The sequence below is a fragment of the Pollicipes pollicipes genome, unplaced genomic scaffold, assembly GCF_011947565.3.
Source record: "Pollicipes pollicipes isolate AB1234 unplaced genomic scaffold, Ppol_2.1 Scaffold_7261;HRSCAF=8764_pilon_pilon_pilon, whole genome shotgun sequence".
NCBI lineage: Eukaryota > Metazoa > Arthropoda > Thecostraca > Pollicipedomorpha > Pollicipedidae > Pollicipes > Pollicipes pollicipes.
The window spans coordinates 41,837,402-41,863,340 of record NW_023597054.1 but is presented as its reverse complement, the minus strand read 5'-3'; the positions used below and the strand labels follow the sequence as shown (position 1 = coordinate 41,863,340).

The 25,939-nt window shown below is 55.8% G+C and overlaps 2 protein-coding genes across 2 annotated transcripts in view; one reads left to right on the top strand and one right to left on the bottom strand.

Annotated features, from left to right (window-relative positions):
* Positions 1 to 4,518: 4,518 nt before the first annotated feature.
* Positions 4,519 to 23,328, top strand: LOC119111456 (secreted frizzled-related protein 5). The gene is made up of 5 exons (XM_037235273.1): positions 4,519 to 5,006; positions 13,775 to 13,819; positions 19,553 to 19,639; positions 19,877 to 20,122; positions 23,201 to 23,328. The coding sequence occupies exons 1-5, from the start codon at positions 4,553 to 4,555 to the stop codon at positions 23,326 to 23,328; spliced, it is 960 nt and encodes a 319-aa protein (XP_037091168.1). The 5' UTR covers positions 4,519 to 4,552.
* Positions 23,329 to 24,827: 1,499 nt separating this feature from the next.
* LOC119111455 (voltage-dependent calcium channel subunit alpha-2/delta-3) overlaps positions 24,828 to 25,939 on the bottom strand; it is a 42,754-nt gene continuing 41,642 nt past the window's right edge. The window contains exons 23-25 of the mRNA XM_037235272.1: positions 25,583 to 25,650; positions 25,261 to 25,419; positions 24,828 to 24,842 (exon numbers count right to left, since the gene is read on the bottom strand). Coding sequence (XP_037091167.1) covers positions 24,828 to 24,842; positions 25,261 to 25,419; positions 25,583 to 25,650 — 242 coding nt within the window. The remainder of the gene's footprint in view (positions 24,843 to 25,260; positions 25,420 to 25,582; positions 25,651 to 25,939) is intronic.

The window sequence follows — 25,939 nt, the reverse complement described above, 5'->3', positions numbered from 1 at the left end:
CTGAGCTTCGCAAAGCTCAGCTGAGCTCGGATCAATTCGGTAAAAACGTGACTTACGTTAAGAAAATAATCAGTTTGATCTACAGGCGTACTCGCACTTGATATGGCCAGATCTGAGGCTAGGAGATGACACCTTTCTTAAACAGATGTCGCACCATACATCTAAAGTTTTATCGAAGCTGGAATCTGCTCACTTTTTGATCAGTCCTCCTCGCGCTGTTTAGCACGTCCGCACCATCTGCGGTGTGCACTGAATCACATCTCGCGAGACAATGTGTCACGTCCAGCGTAGAACACGGCAAAGCCACTTGCCTCACCGCTCAGATTCCAAGGAGTTCTGCGTAAAGCTCCCGCTTTGCAGCACACGGCAGCTGAAATACCAGCGGCACGTACTGTTGTGGTTTGCAAATCCTCGCCCGTGATGTCATCGTTCGACATTTGCCTCAGCTACTAGAATTTGCACTCTTTGGAATGGACTCATGTGCCGGACAGGTATGCTGTCATCGTGCTGATACGGCGAGTGTATTCCGTGTGTCGGCGTGTCACTTGTCACGCTGACAAAGTCGCGGCCTTTCTTCGCCAGCGTGGCATTCGCAAATTAGCATCCGGGCTCTTGTCGGCGCGATGAAGTGCAAATTCCATCCTGCTAACGGAATAATGCGGATGTCGAGATGAGCACAGCGAGTTCGGCATGGAACCGCGAACAGGGCACTCGCCTGAACTGGCAGAACCGGGCCAGGTTCCTGAGATGGACAACATACATGCCGGTACGATTACCCGTGGGCGCACGTCACGAGCACGCGGCGTCACGAACCCGTAACGCTGGGCAGCGTGTCGTAAGACTGAGCCCGTCTCTCGAATCATGTAGTTTATAGCTGAGCGCTGCACGGTGCTCTGATCTTCGCTGCCGAGGTTTGGGTATGCATTTAGCCCGTTACCATTTTCCGACAACATGACCCTCACATACAGCTGGATATTTCATCACAAGGCGGTGACGCAGGCCGAGCAAAGCTGACGTGAACTACGATACAATGTTCAGCTGGAGCGGCGTGGCCCTGTCGCCACCCTTTCTCAACGCCCTACAGCCGCTAGCTGCAAGTTCATGCAGGTTTCTGCAACATAAGGCACAGTTCTATAAAGGTTGTGCTGTACAAAGCACTTTGCTTTGACATGCAAGCTTCTTGATCAGATGGGCTTTTCCTGCAACATTGCGACCTCACCACGACTTCCCATCCCCGTTTGATTAACATGGACAATTTAAAATGCCAGAGTTGCAAAAAAGCTGAAGAGCATCGGTCATAATCGGACCTCTACAACCCAGCATCGCGGCGATATAACGTTAACGGATTCTGACGGGGGAGAAAATGAGCGATCATGAAATGGGAACAGTGAGGGTCGATGTGGGCAGACGAACAGGCGTCCCCGTAGTAAGCGGTGGGTTTCTACGTCTGGTGGTTTTTTAAGGGGTGATATAAACCTTAACAGTGCAAGTGAGGGCACGAAACCGACAGTGCGGTGTTCGACAAAATTTACGAACTGCATCTCACCAGCGGAGCTCGAAGCCGTCCTCCACTTCAGTGCGCCTTTAATCGGCCAGGAAGCACAATGGTAAATATTTTTCAAAGCCGATCTCGAACACATGAACCTGTGACCTGAAGCGAAAGATGCGTTGCCATGCTCATTACACTGATCCTTAGTTCTGTTTATGGTGACCAGCATTTAGTGAAAATAGCTTTCGTTCGCAGTATTCTGATCGTGATCGCATTGTTTACGTGATTACGTGATCACGTTAACAATCACAAATGCATCCATTTCGTCCACAAGCGAACCATTGACAAACTCCAGGCCGGGCGTTTTTCATGTAATGCTTTTCGTGCATTAGTGTGGACGCTTCACATCAATGGAACTCTTGCCATTCTCATGAGCGGCAGACTTCACACTGCGTTGGCCAAACCGATTGGTATCAGCTGCTGAAATGACACTAATGGCTAACCGGCCCCACTGATTTCGCATTTAATGCAAGCAAGGGAGGCCTTCAGCTCCTGTTTTCTTCAGCATTATGAGTTCAGTGATCTTATGCTATGCTACTGACTGACCTTCTAAAGGCGCTGGTTGAACGACGTTACAGCGGAAACATTGGATGCATCGTCAATCGTCGATGTTTCATGTTGTGCGTGTGTTACTGACACAACATCCGAGGAATACAGCATCCATGTATGAATAACTCGACCTTTGGCACAATTGACATGACACCGACTGACAGCTGTCGTGTCTGTTGCGCCTCGCTCGTTCCGCGCCGCACGAGGTGTTCTTCTGGTTTGGATCGGGAGCAAACCACCCCAGAACGGTACATGGTGACATTACACTCAAATTTGGTCAGACATGACTCAAAACTCGAACGTTTTCCAGCGTAACGCGAGGCTTGAGCATGGCCCGTAGCGGCACAATAACCCGCCCCGGGCCTCCGCGATACCTGATCTGAGCCTAACGGTCCCCAGACATGCAATGCTGGGGCGTGGCCATCACGGCACTCCGCCCGAGCACCGCCCAGCGCGACACAGAACTTAGGCGTGGTCCACTGGGACCAGTGCCCGAGCAGGAGCCGCCCGCTGACAGACGACGCTCGATCCCGGTCTGCGGGGACACAGCACCCCAGCAAAGCCCGCCTGACACCGTGCGGCATCACGCAAACTGCTGCTTACATGGGATCACAGGCCGACATGGCACGAGGGTGTAGCCCACCGGGACATAAACTCAACATCGGGAAACACTGTGTTGAAAATAATCGACCTTCCGCTTACTGGTAGATAACCTTGAAACGGAGAGATTTCTCATGATCTATACAACTGGTTCTTGGGTTTCGTCGCTTCACCAGTTCATAGTTCCCAGTGTAATGAAGGTCGGCTTTTTAGGCATAATAACTAGCACTGTTGGAAAAGCAGAAGCTGAAGGCCTTTCTTGGTCATATCAAGTAAGCCGCTCGAGCTCGATCCGCCGTGACGCAATGTCCGGGCATGGAACACCGGACACAATAGCCGAGTCACAGTCCATCCTGACGCAATGCCGAGGCACCATGCCCCCGACACAGCATCCGATCCAGAGCCGCCGTACCGTAGCAGCCCAGCAGAACACAGACAGAGCCCCCCGACACAGCACCCGATCCAGAGCCGCCGTACCGTGGCAGCCCAGCAGGACGCGTCCGGAGCCCCCCGACACAGCACCCGATCCAGAACAGCCGTACCGTGGCAGCCCAGCAGGACGCGGCCGGAGCCCCCCGACACAGCACCCGATCCAGAGCCGCCGTACCGCGGCAGCTCAGCAGAACGCGGCCGGAACCTCCCCCCCCCCCCCCCCGACACAGCACCCGATCCAGAGCCGCCGTACCGTGGCAGCCCAGCAGAACGCGGCCGGAGTCCCCCGACACGGCACCCGATCCAGATCCGCCGTACCACGGCAGCCCAGCAGGACGCGTCCGGAGCGCGGGATCAGGACGCTGGCCACGGTAACTCGGACATGCCGCAGGATTACCGGTCTTACGTCGCTGCTGACGAAGCCGTGTAGGCTTATTTCAGTGCGGAAGCATTTAATAGGCTAGGCGCGTTAGGCATGGTCACTGATTTATTGTACACAAGCATGACGCAACATGTTTGCATGTAGAGCAACACATAAATGTAGGTTTGCTAAGTTGAGCCATTCCGGTTTCAAGCTATGCAATTCCGGTCAGGAAGTCACCGATCAAAAGATCATTCGATGCGGCCGCAGCTCTTCTGAGTTGGAGGTCAGTCTTCTGGTGGATCAAGTCTTCTGGTATGTACCCGCTGAGGAATCAAAATGCGCGTAAGGCAGGCGCAGAGCCGAAGCTGGCAAGTTGCGCAGTGTTTTCGAATTGTGCAGGATACGCGGCCTTTTCGAACACACATGCATGTGCGCGTACTAGATGCAGGGGAGGGTTACGCGCGGTTGAACTCGGAACTGGCACACCGCCTGACACGCGAGCGTTTGGATCCCTCCGGCCAATGTCTAATTTCATCAGCCTAGACTGGATGGATCTATAGCTCCCAGGACTCTTAAGCGAGGTCATGTGCTTGAGATAACACACACTGCGGCATCCTTTCAGCCCAGCGCTATGACGGCGCCTGCTTCCTTTAGCGCATGACCTCATGCCGTCAGCGGCGCGTCTTGGGAGCGCTCCCACGGCTGCTCGAGCGGCGGCTCCCCTGCGCCGCTGGGGGCGGCGGCGCGCGCCACCGCCGGCTGCCGGCCCCTCGTGCTGCCGCCCCCGCACCCCGACACCTCCCACTCGTCATCAGCCGGCGCAGAGCCCTGTCCCGGCTGTCAAGATACTCATCGGCCGCCTATCATCATTAGCCTGTAATGAGCCTTTCGGCGGGGCCGGCCGGCCGGCGGGCGCCCGTAGCTGGCCATTGGCTGCCGGCGCCGGCCTGTCACGTGACCGGGGAGAGACGGCGGCGGCGGCGGCGGCGGCGGCAGCGGCGGTGGCCAGTCGGAGCCGACCGGCGCCTCGGCGGTGGTCGCTCGCGCACGCCGCCGCCATGACCGCAGCCTGGGCGACGCTAGTCGTGCTGCTGGGCGCGGCGCGCGCCTTCGAGTGGGACACGGTGACCGGACGCGGCTCGCAGCCGGTCTGCATTGACATCCCGCACAACATGACCTTGTGCCGCGACATCGGCTACATGCGCATGACGCTGCCCAACCTGCTGGAGCACGACAGCCTTTCCGAGGTCTCGCAGCAGGCAGCCTCCTGGGTGCCGCTGCTCAACGTGCGCTGCGATCCTGACGCGCAGCTCTTCCTGTGCTCGCTGTACGCGCCCATCTGCCTGGAGCGGCCCATCTACCCGTGCCGCAGCCTCTGCCAGAAGGTGGAGAGCAGCTGCGGTGCGCGCATGGCCGAGTACGGCTTCCCCTGGCCGGACATAGTGCGCTGCACCAAGTTCCCGGCCGACAACGACATGTGCATCAAGGCCCAGTCCAACAAGCAGCCGCCAGGTGAGTGCAGTCCGGCGGGGCGCCTGTTCGGTAAGCACGCGGACCGGGCCGGCACAACCTGCTGGCGGCCGCCCTGGCTCGCCGGCCCGGCTGGGGGCCGTGCCGCCGCACGGGACGCGTTCGGTGGTGTGCGCAAGAACGGGCACGGTGCGGCCGGCAAACGAACGAGAGCAGGTGCGTACTCACGTGACGCCCGCTGCTCTGGCACGGCCACCGGGCATCATGAAAACTGCACGCAAGGTCTCATCAATGCGTCTGATAAACTCGTGAAGTGCCGAATGGACAGCCGAAAAAGTCATGCGCTGGGCATCTCGGTCACGTGCACCCTAAGGTATGCTCATCTCTCGACGTCTCACCCACGTACTCGGCTCGCACCACGCGCTATGGCTTACCAGACGCAGGAGGAAGGGGCACGGTGTCCCCATCGCTCCTTGTATTGATCCCTCGTCACTGCTCTCAGCGAGGGGGCGGGAGGATAATGTCGCAGTTGACTAGTCCATTCTCGGGCGTAAGCCGCCGCTCGACGGGTTCCGACGATAACATTTTCGGAACTCGTTAAATTTGTAAGATCTTCCGTAGCGCTTGGATTGTTTCTCCGTATCTTGGACAGCTTGAGGAAACTCGGCCTAGGACCGTCAGCAGGCTGACGCGATCCGCGTGCATTCATTTTTGTTCCCCGCCAAGCCAAGGGGAAACCCTATAAGATGAATCTATGTAAGAGTGGTTAGGGGAAATAGCATACGATGTTTTCTCTCCATCAGAACTATCCGGTGCAGTTATATGGCTCAGTCACACGGATGTGTGCAAGAAATAGCAATGTGCTTGGTGTGTTCAGACAGCTTCACGCCTGTACGTTTGGATTTTTCCGCCCAACCGACATGTGATGTTAAAGGTCTTGCTCCCTAAAGCCCTTTAATATCATTGATATGCTCAGCACTCGTCTCCTCGGACATTACTGAATTCAATTAAGATGTGTTGAAAAACGACCAGAACGGCAACGTTTTTTAAACAACCTTTAAAAGCAACAAAATCAACGGCAGTTTAAGAATAACTTTTCACCGGGACGTCTGAACCGATTTCGGTGACGTCCCAGGAAACGCATTCTCAACATATTCATCTTAAGAAGGGAGCAGGTAGGCCCATCGTCCCATGCTTACCTAAATCCGATTACCATTGGCGATCTATACCGCAAACTACCAGGCAAATATTGCGCGTATTTCTTATCCAAAGTGTAAGGAAAATATGCTAAGTCATGCTTGACTCTAGTTGCACTATCACATGCATTTTCTCACCTGCCGGCAATAAAAAAATATTTGCCCAGCACTGAGTTTTTTCAAGCCGAAGCCCGTTTCCCATCAGCGCGCCGTCGCTCGGTAAGTAGCGTTGTTGCTCCTTACATGGCGCCGTTGCTCCGTAAGTAGCACCGTCGCTCCTTAAGTGGCGACACCGCTCCAACTCTCTGTGGTGACGTCTCCCCCGCGATGGCCGATCGGTGCGGCCAGGGGCGCCCAAGTCCGCGCGGCCCACCCGCCGGCCGGCCAGACCAGCCGGACCGGACCGGGCCCGTCCCGCTTAGCCAATTACCGCGGCGGCAAGAGCGGCGCGGCCGCCAATTACGCCGCGGCTAATCTGCCACACCATAGGGCGCTAATTGAACGGGGGCGCCGTATCAGATGCGCTGTCGGCGGTCGGCGACGGGGCGGGACCGGCTGTCGACGGCTGGACGCCTCGCGTGATAAGCTGCTCGTCAGCTCCGGGGTGTCACACCGGTCCGGCGCGTCCCGGCGTGACCCGGCCCCGGCCCCGGCCCCGGCCCCGGCCCCGGCCCTAGCCCAGGCCCCAACCCGGCCCCGAACCAGGCCCCAGCCCGGGTGGGGAACCGGAATCGGACCCGGACCCGGACCCAGACCCAGACCCAGACCCAGACCCGGACCCGGACCCTAACCCGGACTCGGACTCGGACGCCATCCCGGCTCAGGGTCCGGACCCGGCCTCCGCCCCGACCCGGCCCCGGCCCCGGCCCCGCTCCGGACTCAGCCCCGGACCCGGGCCCGGACCCGAATCCGGACCTGGACCCGGACCTGGGCCCGGGCTTGGATCCGACCCGGACCCGGACCCGATCGACGCCTGCTCCTGGGGGTTAACTGCTGCCGCGGGCGGTCACGGCTTGAACCGCGGCAGGCTACAGCTGAGAGCGACAGAGTGAGGCCGTGGTGACGTTCTGTTGGGACAGCAGGCAGTTAACGACGGAGTCCACGCTGAGCGCGGAGGAGCCGCCCCTTTGGCAGGCCTGCCGTACCTGACTCTGGGCGAGACTGAGCCACGTCAGCAGAACAGCCATTCAACAAGTGACTGGTGGGACTGGGGCCGGCCGTATCCCCGACAGTCACCGTCAGGGGTCTGGACGTGTTAGCAGCGGTGGGACTGGGGCCGGCCGTATCCCCGACAGTCACCGTCAGGGGTCTGGACGTGTTAGCAGCGGTGGGACTGGGGCCGGCCGTATCCCCGACAGTCACCGTCAGGGGTCTGGACATGTTAGCAGCTCTAGTCGGTTTACCTGTGTCGTGCTGTGCCGGATGGGGTACTAGACCTAATGGCCAGGCGGATGGCACAGACCCCATCCGGTTTTTGTGTCAGCTGGAAGGTGCTGAGGTGTGTGAAGGTCTGTGGTGGTGTTGGGACGCTGAACCAGCCCAGCAGCGAAGAGGCCGTGGCTCGTTTGATGGCATGACGGCGCAGATTGTTGAGCACCGGCAGTGCTGTGAGATGATCCACGAGCAGCACCTCGGTGGACGGCATGGATTCAGTCGTTACTGACGCGATGTGTTGTGTTCCCGTTGAGTTAGAGGTTCATGCGCGTTCTCATCATGACGGTGCCCCTAGGGGACGTACGGTAAGGGGCTGTGGACGTCTGGATACTTCAGGAAATCTCAGGTGACCGAGACAGAACATTGCAACAAATGGGAAGGGGGTCATTACGGCACGTTCTAGACAATAACTGCCATCTGATTGAAAAAAGCGCAACGAATTACGAAAAAATTGTTATAGACGTGATGAGATAGGAACTCCCCCCCCCCCGAGATCTGCTTGCTCACTTGGAAAAGATCGGCGGTGTCTCCCCCGGCACTCGAAGGCGTAAGTGTACGTAACGCCATGTGAACATTCGGCATGATAGTTGATATCAGAGTTCAGTGTCGCGTGTCGTCGCATCAGCGTCGCGCTCCGGAGTGTTACTCTACACCTGCTTAAACGCGCTCTCTAACTGTGCTGTGGCTCTTCGCCGAGTGTCGAGTGTTGCGCTCCTCACTTCTGTGGGTGTCTGATCGGCTGCGGTGTCTGTCGGTGTCTGACCATCGGGTCCGGCCCCATCTCTCAAAAAGTCCTCCTCGCTTCCGCCGTTCTGCTCTCTCGTCGGCTGGTTTAGGCACAACCGAACGGTGTCAACTCGACGGCAAACGGCTTGTTCGACGGTGAACTGTTTGGTTTGTTCATTCAGGCATGTATGCATTTATCACCAAACTGTCCACACAAAGAAGAGACATGGACACATACCAACAGAAGACACGCAGGCTGAAGAGACACCCGACGCCGACCAGGCACAGCGGCACGCGTAAGGCATCATGCTAACATGCTGCTGGCGATGTTAGCAGGGGACAGAATCAGGCACATGCATCACCGACAGTTTCCCTCGCGTACACCGCAGTGCTGTGTGGCTGAGTGTGAAGGACCACACACCGAGGAAGCACGGCAGACATCCGGACGGAGCATTCCAGCTTTGTGCAGGTCTGACTCTGGCCATATGATGCCATTCATAAGCTAGAAGTTTGAAATGAGAGGTCTGTCTGCCTCATCAACGCCGACACCAAAAGGTTCCTAAACTTTTCAAAGGCATTACGACTTAGCCGTATTTTTATCTATATGAAAATAGGCTAAGGTATTGTGCTTGTGCATACACATAACTATAACTATTACTATATATATATATATATATATATATATATATATATATATATATATATATATGTATGTATGTATATATATATATATATATATATATATATATACGTGTGTGTGTGTGTGTGTGTGTGTGTGTGTGTGTGTGTGTGTGTGTGTGTGTGTGTGTGTGTGTGTGTGTGTGTGTGTGTGTGTGTGTGTGTGTGTGTGTGTGTGTGTGTGTGTGTGTGTGTGTGTGTGTGTGTGTCCGTCCTTTGATAAAAATCACAGCGGACTCGGCACTAATGATTTTTTACAATGTTTTCTCGATCGATCTGATGGCATCTGTAACGCGTGCTCGGGTGAGGGGGCCAATTGGACTCCCCGAAGGTTTTTCCAGAATGGTTTCCCAACGGCGCAGCGTAGCCGCGCTAAATTTTGCATAGTTGTTGATAATTAAATAGCGGATTGCTTGATATACAAAATTTAGATATACCTTGCAAGATCGCGGATTGTTTGTAAATGTAAATAGCGGATTGTTTGATATCAAAAATTTAGATATACCTTGCAGTATCGCGGACTGTTTGTAAATGTAAATAGCGGATTGTTTGATATCAAAAATTTAGATACACCTTGTAAGATCGCTGACCTATGGCAGGTCAAAGTCAGACCATGGTTTCAGCGAAGTCAGTTTCTAGGGGATCGTTCAATGTGGTGCAACAACGAAATGTTAGACGAAGCCATCATCTCTCAGATGCTTCCTTAGACAACACAACATTTGAATAATCAAATTACATTGACGTTAGGTCAGGTGTGAAGGTCAGACCAAATCCAAAACCACCCTGTTTTATTACTCTAGGGCTTGCTGTGTGGATAGTTTCTGGCGCTCATTTCGAATATATTGATAGCAGAAACTGCATTATAAAACTTCCATGGACTTTTTAAAGGCCAAAATAGGTCATATACCTAAAATGGCCCAGTTCAACATTTTGGTTTTAGGAAAATACCGTCTTGCGTAATCTTTGTCGCTTATTCAAATGCAAAACTCAGAGCATTCTCGTATGATCTGGTCACCATGACCTCCAAAAGGTCAAACAAGGTCACTGACCTTAAATGAGCGGGGGAACTTTTGCTTAGAAATGGTTATCTGGGTTCTGGGGGCACTTTGGAGACTAATCTGGAATTTGACCTGAATTTGACCATTGAATTTGACGGAATCTTGTTGTCAAGTCAAATTGAATATGAATTTGACCTGGATTTGACGGAATCTGGAATTTGACTAATGAAAATTTGAAAATTTTGAATGTCATGACCTAGGAACCTGAAACGTCGATCCAAGTGAGTTCACACACAAATCAACATACCCTGTAAATTTGGTGTCTCTAGCTCTCTTAGTTCCCCAGATCTCAGGGTGTCAAATTCACTCCTACCCGAGCGAAGGGTATCCAGCCGGCCACCCGGGCGTGTGTTAACACACGCTCGGGCTAGGGGTCAAACTGGCCCCCGAAGGGCTTTCCGTAATGGCTTCCGAAACGGCGCGGTGCAGCCAAGCAAAATTTTGCATAGCTGGAGACAATCGAATAGCGGATCGTATGCTTTGAAAAATGTATTTACCTCGTAAGGTTGCTGACCTAACGGCAGGCCAAAGTCAGGCCATGGGTTCAGCGAAGACAATGTCTAGGACATCGTTCAACCTGATGCAGAAACGGAGTGTTACACGAAGCCATACATCTCTGAGATACTTTATTAGGCAGCAAAACAATTGAATGAACAAATTCCACTGACGTGGGGTCAGGTATGAAGGTCTGACCAAGGTCAAAACCGACCTGCTTTATTAGTCTGGGGCTTGCTATTACGGGTAGTTTTGGTATTCATTTCGAATTGATTGATAACAGGAGCCGCATCTTCCATGGATCCTTTTATGGTTACAATAGTTCGCCGACCTAAAATGACCCAAGTCAACATTTTGTTTTTAGGAACATACTGCCTAGCGTAATCTTTTTCGCTTATTCAAATGCAAAACTCCGTGGAGTCTTGTATTATTTTGGTCACCATGACCTTAAAAAGGTCAAACAGGGTCTCTGACCTTAAATAAATATGTGGCCTTTTGCTCAGAAACGGTTATCTAGGTTCTGATAGCACTTTGAAAATCAGTCTGGAGTTTGACCTTGTTTGACCTTCTTGGACCCGAAGGTCATAGCCTAGGAACCTTAAATCTTGACTTCAGTGAGTCCACGTACAGAACAATACAACCTGCAAATTTGGTGCCTCTAGCTCTCTTAAAAAAGGCACAGATTGTTATACAGCATGGCCTGAAATAGTTGTATCTATCTATCTATCTATCTATCTATATCTATCTATCTATCTATCTATCTATCTATCTATCTATCTATCTATCTATCTATCTATCTATCTATCTATCTATCTATATCTATCTATCTATCTATCTATCTATCTATCTATCTATCTATCTATCTATCTATCTATCTATCTATCTATCTATCTATCTATCTATCTATCTATCTATCTATCTATCTATCTATCTATCTATCTATCTATCTATCTATCTATCTATCTATCTATCTATCTATCTATCTATCTATCTATCTATCTATCTATCTATCTATCTATCTATCTATCTATCTATCTATCTATCTATCTATCTATCTATCTATCTATCTATCTATCTATCTATCTATCTAATCTATCTATCTATCTATCTATCTATCTATCTATCTATCTATCTATCTATCTATCTATCTATCTATCTATCTATCTATCTATCTATCTATCTATCTATCTATCTATCTATCTATCTATCTATCTATCTATCTATCTATCTATCTATCTATATATATATATATATATATATATATATATGCATGTTTATATAGGAATTCATCACACCAGGTTATGCACTACGACAAAATGTACCTTTTTTATTACGAGGCTTGGTGTCGGTGTTTGGAGCATCAGCAGCAAGTGAAAGATAACATCAGATCGATCTAGAAAACATAAAGAGCAACCAATGCTGAGTGCGCTGTGACTTCTTACAAGACGTGTATGAGGAATTATATATATATATATATATATATATATATATATATATATATATATATATATGTATGCATATATACATTTAGTTTGTCTTGCAGATGGGTATTTCCAACACCTGAAAAGTCAACCTGTCTTCAGTGAACCTATTAACAGTGATATATCTTAGCCCAGGGTCCCAGGGGCTGCATTTTGTGACTCTAAACTCGTAGAAAGCGCAGCGGAAATGACTTGTTTGCCTCTGGTTCTAGATTGTCACTCCGAAATCAACTCTTCGCTTTTGCTTTAATCCATAATCACCCTACTTAGTTTCAGACTCCGGTCAGTTTCTATCAAAAGTTCACGTGCCTGGCTTGGAAACATGTGGAATCGTTTGTGCGAGCCACTATTGTGTGCATCTGCAGAGGTAATCAATTGAAACGACCTTGTAAAATTGGCAACATCTGGTGGAAAAACCCTAAGTGTGCCATACAATTTGAACAACCGTGGCTGTGAACGCTTAACAATGAGCACTTCCGTGTAAGGAATGAAAACAGAATACGGTAAACAGTTCGGGACAAAACAAACAAGTAATGCGTCTAAAGGATATCACTTAACAAAATGTGTACTGTATGTTATCAGGGGAGGCAACAGTCACGGTATGTGCCCATTAACAACTGGCCATTACTAAGTGATATTTTATGTTTCGATCCAATGCTATTTTGCATTATTGATGCCTCATTTGTGTGCGCATTGAATAGGAAACATTGACGTAGACGAGGGGTACAACTTCAGAGCGACGGTAAGCGGTAATCCAAGCAGTTGGGTGTATTTGCTAGCCTTTGGGAGGATTAACAGCTTATCTTCATACCAAATATTTGAATTACATATTTTGATCAGTACGCCTGTATCGAGTAGGTCCGTAGTGTAAATTACAATTACCCCCTCCCCCCAAAAAACGGACAGTCGTGGTAGGGGTTGTGGCTTTAAGAATAACTTCGAAGGTTTTTACAAACCATCGTGTCTGAAAGTCATATCATGAAGACTCCTGTACGAAGCGTCGTGTAAATTGTTTCTGCCTTTTTGCGGTGAATGATTAAAAAATAATGTAACGTCCTCCAAGCTGTTCTCAGTTTTCTTGAGCAGTCGGCAAAGATCAAACGGCACTCCCCAAACATGTGACTGTGTCAAGGTCTGGCAACTTCCGGTGTATACGCCAGACGCGCGATATAGCACACGTGGACGCGGAGACGTACGCCACCGCAGGCGTGTGCTGGAGGTCAGCACGGCTGGGGGCTCAGCAACTGACCGGCCTGCAAGGGCGACAACTGGAACATGCAGCGTGCAATGCGATCCGCCACCGGCTACTTAGTTGGCCTGAAAAACAGCCTTCCCTGAGAACACTCTGCGCTGTGGCGGGCGGAAGACGGTTGTTGCAGCCTCGCATGCAGATCAGCTTTGCGGAGCGGTCCCGGATGTTGCACGGCATTTGGCTGTTTACCCCAGTGAAGTATTTCCGTGGGGCGTCGTGCTGTAGAGAAGCGAAGACGGGTGCTCGCCTCGGGGTTACTAGTCTTAGCAGTCAGTAGCAGGCGGAGGGCGGTCGACCGCCCCAACGCAGCGCAGACGACCTTGCCAACAGCACACCACACCGTGGCGCAGAGGTAGACGTAGGAGGCCAGTAGCGAGCCGACGAGCGGCTGCCGGTCCCGGGCAGCCGGCCGGGCCGTGCTGTCCGCTCGGCACGGCCCCTCACGCCGGCGGCCACCCCCGTAACCGGCAGCCTCTTCCCTGTATTGCAGAGAAGGTGAACCGGTGGGAGGACAACGGAGGGCCGCTGGTGATCCGTAAGTGGTGCGCGCCGCGCGCCCCGGCCGCGCGGCATGAGGCGCGGGGCGGCGAGACGGCGGCGGGCATGGGGCATGCTGTCGGCGGGGCTCGGCGCCCCGTCATCCTGTGGTGCCGGCTCCGCACGGCGGGCTCTTCTCTTCACTCTCGTCTGGTTGTCGGCCTGTGTAGCTAGCCCTGTGTAGTAGCGTAGCGCTGGCGACCGCTCTCGGTTCGCGCCGGCTGCTGTCGTTCCAGTGTTGGCCTGTTCGCCTGCAGGAGGTCGAGGTAGTCCGCTCGTCAGGCATGGTCTGCAGCTGTAGAGGTACATTGGTGGTGGCACGCGGTTCACCCGGTGGGGATCACTGTGTGCCTGGATGGCGGCTGGTCGGCGAAAGTCGGCAGTGCTGGACATACGCCCTGTATGCGGGAATGTGCTCAGGTTTTCTGACAAAAATGTCGTTGGATGTATGACTACGCTTTTACGTTTTTAGCATCGTCCTTCCCAGTTCGTTGTTGTACTTCCAGGTCGTTGCATTCTATGTAAGTACCTGCGGCGCGATGCACTGTGAGTCTGTCTGCGTATGTGAGCGTGCGTGTGCGCGTTTGTCAAGCGTGGCGCGCTTGGTCGGCCAGGTGACGGACCAGCCCAACATGACCTCTGGAATGGCGCGGAACATCCGTCTGAAATGGCGCGGAACGTCCGAGAAGAGACAAAGGCGTGTAACGACGGGCCGTTATCAGTAGTGGATCCAAAGGGCCCGATTTCTCCGCAGTACCCGTAAATTATGGCGTTCTTTCAGCCCGTGTGGGCGCCCATGTTTCAGGATGTCTGTAGAGAATTAAGATTTAATGAGGACTAGTAGCGAGGCGCTACTGAGCCCGGTGAAACGACACCCTTGATATCGCGTGGAGAAGCGCCAGTGCGATGTGGAAGGTGTCCAAAATACAGATAAAAGACAGTTAATTGCAGCTACGGTCAGACCCCATACACAGGCCAAGAGCGTCTCAATTGTAGGTGGAGACGCGCCTGAAGCACACTATTAGAGGGATACTTGAAACCCATGCATAAGAGTCTAGAAATATACCCTGAGCCCGAGTAGATTGACGCCCCAAGATTTGGCGGAAGAGCGCACTCAAGTCCAACCCGGGACTGCCAGCTGTTCCCAAGCCCACACATAGGTATAAGCCGAGTCTTCTATGACGTGGCCCGCGTGTGCTATCGGCAGACGCAAGCATCCAATCCCAGGTGCAGGGTGTCACAAGCGTCAAGCAGAGACCGCCGAAATGTCTCGATGGAGGGATGCCAATGGAATCGGGAACAGGGACATGTCGATCTCTGTGGAGGGGCACACAGGCCTTCGGATAAGGTTCTGGGCGACCACAAACGTGGGTACACAAACACAAGCGCGCAGGGGAGCCCTAAGGCTAGGTGTCTGGAGCAGCATGTGGTCAGACAGCATCCGGCGGCCCACGTACTGCCGCACAGACTGCACCGGACACCGGGCACACTGACGGCAAAGTGACGCCTCGAGCACCACGATTTTGATCTAAGGTGCTCTGATTATTTGCGAGAAAAAACTCTCTGTCGTCACCAGGAGCCTCAGCTGACATGGACAGTAAGCAGTCGGATATTAATCCTTTTATGCATACCCTCTCGTATTTGTGCATTCTTTTAGATTTGTGAAGAAAAATGAAAGATAGCATTAGACCCGGGCTCGCGCTGATTTTTTTTTTTTTTTAGCTGAGGGCATTTCCCATTGACGTCATTCAACATCATGTCCTGTTTTTCTTCAAAGTTGATTGGCAGCAGATCGATCGTTGTCTTGAAAATTAAGAAAGTTATTATATCAAGAAAGGGCCGAAAAGCGGTTAAAAGGATCAGTCTAAGATACTTGAGCTGCGGGGTGAACTAAAGGAGGTCATAAAGTCCTGTGCTGAACTCTGGAAGTAGCTGTGCCGTATGCTCGCTGAAGAAGGGATCAACTTGAAGCTCCAGAGTTTAAATCAACGTTACGACTGGGGTTCCTGGTTGGATGGTGTTGCGTGATATATCTGGAGACTGCAGCGCCCGAAGTGGCACAACCGTACTTATAACCGTCTAATTCAGAACGTAAGCATGACTTTAAACAGTAATCAGAGCGTCACTGTCATGGATGGGCACGTGAAGTTAATTGCGGATTATTTGAGCTGCGAATAAGAATGATCGCAGAACAAGACCACTCATGACCTGCGTATAAACCCTAGCGCACGTATTTGATGAAAATGAAATGCTAGATCCTAAAAGTTTGAGCTATGTAGTTTGCATGCCTAAAATGACGGCCCAACGCTACATTTCTTTCGAAATTTGCGTCACGTTAAGGAGTGATATCAGCTTGACGCTTTACCTGTTAGCCAGCACAGTTTCCCCAGCTTCAGGTGGGATTTCTAGATTTCGGAAGTAGCCATGATGATTGTTAACCTGGTATCAAAATGTAACCGTCTGATCGGAAAAACTCATTGGGTGATCGGCATCATGTCAGCCCTAAAGACAATGCTATCGAGCAATCGTCGAGCTTATATCTGTTACGTAACTGGCGCCGGGTGTGGCGCGAAATGCCCGAAGTGTGAGACTGGAGCAATTGCAAAGCCCCAGCGCACCTAACAATGGTCGTGTAGACCTTCGCTGGTCCTAAGCAAAAGAGTGCAAGAACAGCAGATGTTCTTTCCTTGCAGAATCGCACTAACGTGTTTACTAAGAACGAGGATCAAAGTCAGGTCACCCGTTTTGGTGATAATGCTGCTCTTCCAGTCCACACGGCAGACGAGGTCATTAGTTGCATCGGCGCCTTCCAAACCAATGACATGATTGTGTAGCGATATGCGTGATGTCACATATCACATGATGTTACACATACACACACTTCTCACTCCCCAGACGGTCACACCACTGAAAGGATGACATCAAGGCAGCCCCAAGCAAGAAATAAAACTGAGAGCTACCGCATGTAGAGCCGAAAGCCGTCGTCCAAGCTCACACTGACGTCGCCACAACCCAGTGACCTGACCTGATGTAGGAAAAATCCTCCAGAATATGTCAAATCGATCACCAGGCAGGCGCTAAAAATTTGATGGGACTGCCTTGCGTGGTTCGGAAGTTATTCACGAAAATCGGAGTGGGAGTGGGAGCAACTTTTAACTCCAGGCTATCGCCGGCCAATGGAATGAACGGTGTTCGCCTCACTAGCATTCATTGTCGGCGTCACCTTTGAACGCGATACGTTAGTTTCGGCCCCGCAGACTAACCTAAAGCACGGAACTGGACACCACGCGTTTGCTAGCAGGAAAGGACTCGTGAATATCTACGGCTGATTTTCGTGAGGATAAAATCATCGCGTTCTCACAAGCGTGACGCATGCCCCTGGACATTCATTCGTGAATAAACATTCCAAAGCGCTGGCGCAGGGACACCAGGAGTCGTGACTATATAAGGTGGGCGGATTGAGGCAGGCATGCCTTGCTAGGCGCTTTGTCATGCACTCCCGTGATAAATCAAGTAACGAATGTGAGTCATGCTTGCCTCGCGCTGTGTCCCGTCGCATTGCGCTACGAAGCCGACAGTAACACCTTGAGAAAGCCAAATACGCTGGCTGCGTGCTGGTCATTTGAGTTGTATGTGGGCGGATGTGCTGAGGTCTCTCGTGCGCAACGGTCATTATAAGAGACGTTGCACATGATGCAACCCTACTTCAACGCGAATCATTAGTTTTCCTTTTCGGTTTATGTGCGGTTTATTTTGATAACACATTTATGGGACACAGTCTATACAAGATCTCGCGTTCCGGCACTGGCAGGTCTATTGGCTGTGATTTTTCACGCGAAGCGACACGGGACCAGGCGAAGCGTAACGGGCCGCGACCGTGCACGTGCAAAGGACCCCTTAAGCGGTAACAGCTTCCTACAATCAGCAGCACACTTCCGGGACGGGTGCAAGCCGTAACGACCAGTATCAAAAGTTTCTGAGAGCAGGGTCACTGTGCGCCGAGCCGGAGCGCCAGAAGCCGCCGAGGGGAGCCGGCCGGGGCGCGGCGTCGGGACAGGATCTCGCGGCGGGTCCGCCACATCCGCTGCGTACCTCTGGCGGCGCCGGCGTCGGACCCCTGGGAGCCGTTCTGGCCGGCTGCGATTCGGCGCTTCTGGCCAGCGGTCGGCGCCGGCCGTGCAGCAGCCGCCTCGGGCCGCCCTATCGGCCGATGAGATCACGTTGCCGGCCGGTCCGGAAAGGCGACACTCGCACGTGACGTGGTGTCACGTGACGGGGTGTCACGCCGGCGCGGTATGCGGCCGCGCCGCGGCGGCTCCCTTCAAGTGGGCTCGGACAGGATGCGCGGCGGCCGCGCCGACACCCGCTGCCCAGCCCCGGACAAAGCACACCTACAGTCTCTCTGGTGTCAACATTACATTCCGCCGAATTGGCATCGGCTGGCGATCGGCGGCCAGAGGCGCGGTCGGCTCGTTTGAAGCGGTCGAATGGCCCCCGAGCGGGGCCGGGCTTCAGACGACACCGCCGGCTGTTTGTTGCAAGCTCGCCGCCCCATATATAAATACCCGGCGCCTATATTGATTACCGGCCATCGCTGCACGCCGCCGTGCTGGAATTGCCTAATAAATTTACCGGCTGCGTCTGCCATTGCCTGTGCCATGACCCGAGGAGAGGTATTATTCCAGCACGACGCGGGTCGAATCGCGGACCGCCTATCTATGCAGACAGGCGGCGCGGGCGGCGGCGGACCTTGCAAAGGCGGCGGGCATTAGCATGTGGCGCGGTGTGACGGGCTGTCCCAGGCGGCCGTCGGGAGCGGTGCCGCGGCAGTCGGCCGCCGGCCCGGCCGGACCCTGGGGAGGCTCAGGGTGCTGGGCAGGGTGTCAGACACGGCCAGGGCGAGGGGAGGTGCCGAGGGATGGCCGGCGTGTCGGGACGTCAGATGAAGTGGTCGGGGTATCGAGCGAGAGGTGAGGGTTTCGGGGTGTCAGGCGCGACTGGGAGGCGTTGTGACAGGCTACAGAGCCGCGAGGGATAAGGCCAGGGATGATCAAGGAGCCGGCCGCTGAGGAAGAAGCGAGGGACCTCCAGGGTGGCGGACGGGCGCCGGCCAATCGGCTGAGTGCCAGCCGGCCGATGGGAATAGCTGCAGACCCTGACAGGAGATTATTGTCGGCGCCGTTAGAATCGGCCGCGAAGGACTGCCGTCAGCGCCGGCCCGAGATGACAGCTGAGGAGGAGGGAGGGGAGGGCAGGGGGCGGGGGTCATGTGGCGCCGAATAGCCCGCTCGCCGCTTGCGGCAGGCTGTCTGCAGACCGTGACCTGATCAGAGCAGCTCGGCCGACTGATAGCCGCGAAAGGCGCTCCAGGGCCCAGTGAACGGACCATCGTGCCTGCCGCCGCTGGCCGGCACGTGATCAAAGGCGCCGCCATGCGAGGTCTCACGGCGTGCACCCACCGGCTGATGTCAGGCCCCGAGAGAGCCGTCCCACGCGGGCCGCCGGCGGCAGGGCCGTGGCGGCGGCGCCCTGCCGCGCGCGACAGCCGGGCGGCGCCACCTGTGGTCTGTGCATCTCGGCGCGACAGGACGTGACGGCAGAAGCCCAGCCGCCGGTGGGGGCGGACGAGGCGGACGGCTCCCGTAACCGCGCCGGGTTCGCCCCGTCAGCCGCGACGCCACCCGGCGGCCGTCCGGGCCGGCGCTCACCCGCTCAACCGCTGTCGTTACAGAGGAGCCGCCGTCAGAGGCTTGCAACGCTTGCAGCCAGCCGGAAACAAAGGAGAACATGCTCGATCACTTCTGCCGGTCCGACGTAGGTAAGATATCGCACTGAGGCCGAGGGTGCCGGTTTAACGAGTTTAGTCATATGCGCCGACTGGGTGAGTTGGTCGCGACAATTTCGCTAAGCTTGCAAATCCAGAGGCACCCGGTGCGCGCGCCTTTGATCTTCGCCACCCCCTGTCGGGTCCGGCGGCGGTTGACGCGCTGTGAGGTGACCGTCAGGCCGGGTGGCGGCCCGGCCAGCGCCGCTCTAACCGCAGCGCCGCCGGCAGCCGTGCGCACCAAGATCCGGCGGGTACGCGCCGACCGACTGATCGCCAGCAGAGCGCGCATCTTCAAGCCACAGACGCCCAGCCGCGCCGAGCGGCGCGCGCTGCGCCGGCCCACCTTCCAGTGGGCGCACGACCCCGACTGCTGCCCGCAGCTGCAGCAGAAGGGCATCAAGTACCTGGTGATGGCGCGCCGCCAGGGCGACCAACTGGTACCCTACCTTCATCATGCCATGGAAAAAGTTGAAGGTTAGTTGCGAGGGGTCGCGTTGCGTGCGGTGGTCGCGGACGAAAGGTTCGTTCGAGCTGTGGGCTAGCGGCGGAGTGAAAGCAATGCCACGCGCATGAGATTCGTATGACGCGCGCTCGAAAAGCTGATACATCTGATAAACCGGCGGTCGGCGCCGGTCGGTTCATCAGACGTGTTGCGGTGCTCGAGCTGGACTGTCGGACGTTGTCTTTCTATCACTTCTTTTGTTTTAACTGATTTTTCCAGGGATTTCACTTTTGCCTATTGAAAATCCAGACCAGGTGCTGGTTTTGCAAGGCTGGATACCGATCAGCAGTTTCGCCACGCCGTTGAATAAGATCTGTCGGGCCTGTGAATGAAACGTTTACTTCTCTTAATCTAAAAAAAGGTTTAAAAGTCGGCCACCGGACTAAGGTCACCTGCTGGAATGATAGCGTGGTTGAAAACGTTTGGACATGTACTGGAACGCTCGCAGACCCCCGATCCCTATCTGTATGACCGTGTGAAAAAAGACCTCGTCCACTGATTCTGATCCGATGCCGTAGCTTGTCCACTGGCTTGGCCTGTGAGTTTCAACAGAAGAGCGTTCTAACGATTTCGCTCCTCTGTCCGAACCCGCCCATGTAATGACTCCTGCGTCTGTTCTCGTTCATATCAATCTTGTGTCGATCTCGCTCTTCAACTGTCGGTGTCCTGATCGAGCCGATCATATCACTCGCGTATCCCAGCTTGCAAGGAGTCTAACCGTCGTGCCCGATCTGGTTCCGTGGCCTGGCTAGTGCTCGCGGGCTGTGCGCCGGCTGTTTGCCGCGCGTCGGCCGCCGCCCTCTGACGGGGCCGGTGTGGGCGGCAGATCTCCTCGCCAGGTGCGTCGACTCCTGCAGCGGCTCGACTGCTCCGACACGCGTGCCGTCCAGGCGGCCATGCTGCCGCCAGCCGCCTCCGGGCGCCGGCGCGGCCAGCGGCGCCGCGGCCGGCCCGGCGGCCAGCGGCCCGCGGCCAGCGGGCCCGGTGGTCAGCGACCTGGCGGGCCAGCGGCCCGGCGGCCAGCGGCCCGGTGCCCAGCGGCCCGGTGGCAAGCGACCTGGAGGGCAGCGGTCCGGCGGCCAGCGACGCGGTCGGGCCGCGCGGCCGCCGGCGGCTGCGCAAACCGCCAGAAGCGGCCGGCGCCGGCCCAACGGCGGCCGCCGCCGCAAGGGTGGATCGGCGGCCGGCAACCGGCTCGCGCCGCCGCAAGACCAGCCCTGCGGCCGCAACAGCACGGCGCGGGCGCCGGCCGCCCCGTGAGGTGCGCCGGCCCGGGCGGGCCCTCCGGCGAGGAGTGCCGCCCGACGGGACGGCCGCGGCACGAGGCCGGCGGCGAGGCGTCCGGCAGGTGGCGGAGCCCGGCGCCGGCCGGAGGAGACACTCTGTCGCGCAGGACGGGCGCCCCAGAGGCCGGATCTGTGATAAGCCGCGCGGACCCGGCTGCGGCGAGGACGCGCGGCGGACGACCGAGGCGGGGCGGCGGCCCGCGGCTGGTGCGGTGGGCCACAAGCACGCCGCGTCTGATATTACGCGGGCCCGCCGCGCCCGTGACGCGCGCGACTTCCGCCGGGGAGTCAGGCCCCAGTGTCGGCCGCTGAGGTGGTCGAAGACTTTTAGCCAAGTAACCAAAGGGTTCTTAGAACCCCTCGAGGACATTGTGTGTGGATAGAAGTGGTATTTTCATCGCAAGCAATAGTCAAGAACGTTGGCAACTAAAAAGTCTGTGCTTACCCCAGTTTTACTATTGGATCAAACCGTCATATTTAGCCATGAGAGTTTGGTGCATGCTGTGTTTTCCGTTGTTGTATGTGGTTATGCTGGATGTTTAATCCTGTAAATAGTTGCAGTTTACTTCATCTCAAAGACGGTAGCGGGCAGCCAACTAGCGTCTCCCAACTACGCACTGTACATGTTTAACGTTTCTAGAATTCTCCATCTCTGCGATGCGTTCAATGTTTCGGTGTGTCGTCCGTGTCTGTGCCAAACAATATAGCTTTCAATCCTAAGCGGCCTCAACTAGAGCTCTCGTCGCAGCAGTCAATCCTCTCAGGATTTCGCTCCGAGTTGTCTACACACCACGGGGAAACAAAACGATATTGCGGCATATAATTCGTAACGACAGCATACACACGCGTTAAAAGTAACCACGGAAACAAGTTCGTTAGAACACCTGTTATTGGCCCCATTGACAACAACAAACAATGCCCGTATCTGCAAAAGGCCCTGCAACCATCAAAGCGCACACGAGATAATGTCATCACAGTGTTGCAGTCACAAACCTGTGACCTGGCCGTGGACGCGCTCGGGTCAGAACGTGGCCGGCTGCGCTGGAGATCATCCTCCACGACAGCCACTGGCCTGTAATGCGCTTCGTCAATCATGCCGGACACACGCACGCTGATCAACAAACCGCGTAACCCGCAGTACAAAAACACAGCCGCAACGTAACCAACCGTAAACAACCACAGTCGGCAGCGCTATCAGGCGCGCCTGGGCGGACGGGCTGGCCGCAACCGTCCCCGCCTCGCCACCTCTTCGCGCGCAAGGAACGGAATGTAGCCACCGCGCTCCGGAGCTGTTTCCGCACGACAGCTGAGGAGCCGGCGGCCAGTCTCGGGCCGGCTCAGCTGGCGGCCACCGTATCAACCGGTCACCAGGTCACCGGGTTATCGGTCACCAGGGTCGCCGGTCACCAGGTCACCGGTCTCGGGCCGGCTCAGCTGGCGGTCCCGGATCACCAGGTCACCGGGTCATTGGTCACCAGGTCGCCGGTCACCAGGTCACCGGTTCCAGGCAGGCACAGCTGGCCGACACAAGTCCACCGGTCACCATGGTCATCGGTCCCGGGGCCGGCCGAGCTGGCGGTCACCTGTCACCGGTTACCAGGGTCACACCTCTCCTCGAGCGTGAAGCCGCGGCCCAGCTGGCGGTCCTGGGCGCTGCGGAAGGCGGACAGCAGCAGCGGCCGCCGCTCGGGGCTCAGCAGCAGGGTGAGGCAAGCGCGCCTCGCCGCCCGCCGCCGACGCCTGCCGGCCCGGCTCTGCGCCCAGCTGCGCCGCTCCGTCCGCGCACGTACTCCGCCACGTACGTGTCCGCCTGCGGCCTGACACACGTGGCCAAGCGTGAGCACGCGAGGCGTAAGGCAGCCGTGAGCCAGCTGTCGACGGACGCCGCGTGATGGTACGTGGGCGATGGGGCTACGGCCAGGGGCTCGACTTGACAATTCGAACGAATGCCTGGCGGTTTCAGAATAATATGATCCGACGGATGTTGATCGGGTTCGGGATATGACTGAAAATTTTGAGCTGGCAGTTAGCAGGCTACATACACAACTCAGTATGTCATATTCGTTGACAAGCTCACAAAATAAAGACAAAAAACACGTCGAAGTGGAGCAGTCCTCGCGACAATATCACATAAAATTATTTTGTCCACTTGTATACGTGCATTTGTTATACCCATCGGGTGTGAAGCTGTTAAAAATACATTATCACGACTACAAACGTTTATAAAAGTAATTATAACGAGACCACAGGCACCCTCCAGTTCGCCAGCAGGCACACCGCGAAGCGCCGCCCCGAACTAGTGGCCGTACCCGAGTCCTGAGAGGGCGGAGGAGGGCAGAGGCGAGCCGAGCGGGCCGGACCGCCGACACACCGCCACCTCGGTGGGGTCCGTCTGCGAGCCGCACAGCTCCGTCTCGGTCAGCCGGAACACGGCGCTCCAGCTGGCGGCCGACTCCAGCTCGGCGTCGGCCAGCAGCCGCAGGTCCTGCCGCCCGCACGCGTCCGTCAGTCGCCGTCCGGCCGCGTCTGCGCACGCGCCCGCCGGCCGGCGCACGCTGCACGGCTTCAGTTGTCGGCGCGCGCCTCACAGTACCGAATCGTTAGCGCAGCCGACTATGAACTCAAGGGAATGCTTCACATTTGGAGACATTGAAGAAAATATCAGATATAATGCAACAAGTAAAATATTCCTCAACGCGACATGGTTTGATTACGTCATCGTACCTTGCGCAACATTTATTGAGAGCCCATTGACGGCCGTTGTATCTGGGAATCGCGCTCGCGAACGCCAGGATAAACGTCTCGACAACTATATTTTCCTAAGCCTTGACCGCCGCATGGCTCATGGAAAGGCAGAATATGAATGCCGTCATTATGACGCCATGAATGCCAAGGTGACTTTGAAATGCTCTCCCCGATATACCTTTCCCCATTTTTCGCGGGCGTGTAGCTCAGAAACTAGACGGGCGTATGTCTCAAGAAGGGTAGGATTGTGAACAGCACAGAAAGGTCTTCAAGATGGCTTTTTCAGTTCAAAACACGTATCAATGTGAGTCACTCCTTTTAGGGCAGTGTGCGGGAGATGGAGTCACGGCAGTGTCCTGCGCCCCGGGTAAGTCCAGCTTGTGCGCCCAATCCCGCGGCGCCGCGAGCGATGCTGACCTGCGAGGTGAGCACGACTGTGACGGCCCGGAAGACGCCGCCGTCCGTCAGCTGGGTGGCATCGGTGACGACCAGCACGGCACACTCCGGCAGCAGGTGCACCGCGTGCCAGAGCGCCGCCGCCGGACACTGGCTCACCGGCCAGCGACGCTCGGGCTGGCGCCTCTGGCGGCCCCGCGGCGTACTGTCAGTGCACACGCACGAACACAGAGGGCTCTGGACTCTGGGATCACGGCACCACTGTCTGGTGAGTCGCAGACACGCGTCCGACGAGGCGCAGCCGCAGTATGCGGGACAAGTCAGGCGCGCGGCCAGCGAAGTCGGCGGTCGGCGCCACGATGGGTCGCTGTCGCTCGCACACAAACCCCTCGCAAGCGCAGCTCCAATGAGCCCATATTAGCTGCAACAAGGCAAACGTCACACTATTCCGGGGCATACTCTGCACGATAGACATACTGACAACAGGAGATGTCGGCGAAGACAAAGCACGTGACACCCCGTCCCGCACCCACTACCTGCGGCCGCCGACGCCAGCCGACGCTGTGCAGCAGACCCTGGCCGGTGTGCGCCAGCAGGTCGGCCGCTCCGCCCAGCGGCTTGGTGAGCGCGCCGACCAGGCCGCGGCCGAGCCCGCCGACCAGCGCCGAAGCCGAGCGGCCGGCCAGCGCGCCCTGCAGCGGTTGGTCGGCGATGCCGGCCACGGCGCCCAGCAGCGCCAGCCCCAGGCCGGTCAGGCCCTGCGCCAGGCCGTGCGTCAGCCCCAGTGGCGCCGCGCTCCGTTGGAGCTCCGTGCGCGCCACGTGGTCGGCGTCGAGGGACAGCTGGTGCAGATTGCGCGCCAGCGCGGCGGCCAGGCCGCTGACGGAGCTGACGGCGCCGGCCGCCAGGGTCGCGCCAGGCTGGCCAGGCCGCGGCCGCAGCCGTGAACAGGCCGCCGGGGCCCGACAGCAGGCCCCGGTATGGTAGCTGCACCAGGTCACGCACGCCGGAGCTCATGGAGCGCGCCAGGCCGGCCGGGTCGCCCAGGAGGTCCAGCGACGCCACCACGCCGCCTGGCGGAGGTCAGATGCGGTCAGGGCAACCCCGGGGGATGAGCGAGAGACGGACGCTGCAGCGCCGTCAGGTCGGGGCATTGCTCAAGGGACGACCGAGGGCGGACAACACGCCACCTGCCGACACGCCGGTAGTAAGGGGGGGGGGGGGTACTGACACAGGGTCTCCCAGAAGAGCACGAACACAGCAGGACTTGTGAGATGAACGCTCTAGTACAGACAGGGCAAAACTTAAAGGCAGAGTGCCTCAGACACTCGACAAGACAGCACTGCACTGCAAATCCATTTG

Coding starts and splice junctions, on each gene's coding strand:
- LOC119111456 (XM_037235273.1), top strand. CDS start 4,553: ATGACCGCAGCCTGGGCGACGCTAGTCGTGCTGCTGGGCGCGGCGCGC. Junction 19,640..19,876: donor CTTCTGCCGGTCCGACGTAG/GTAAGATATCGC, acceptor CGCCGCCGGCAG/CCGTGCGCACCAAGATCCGG. Junction 20,123..23,200: donor TGCCATGGAAAAAGTTGAAG/GTTAGTTGCGAG, acceptor CTCTGCGCCCAG/CTGCGCCGCTCCGTCCGCGC.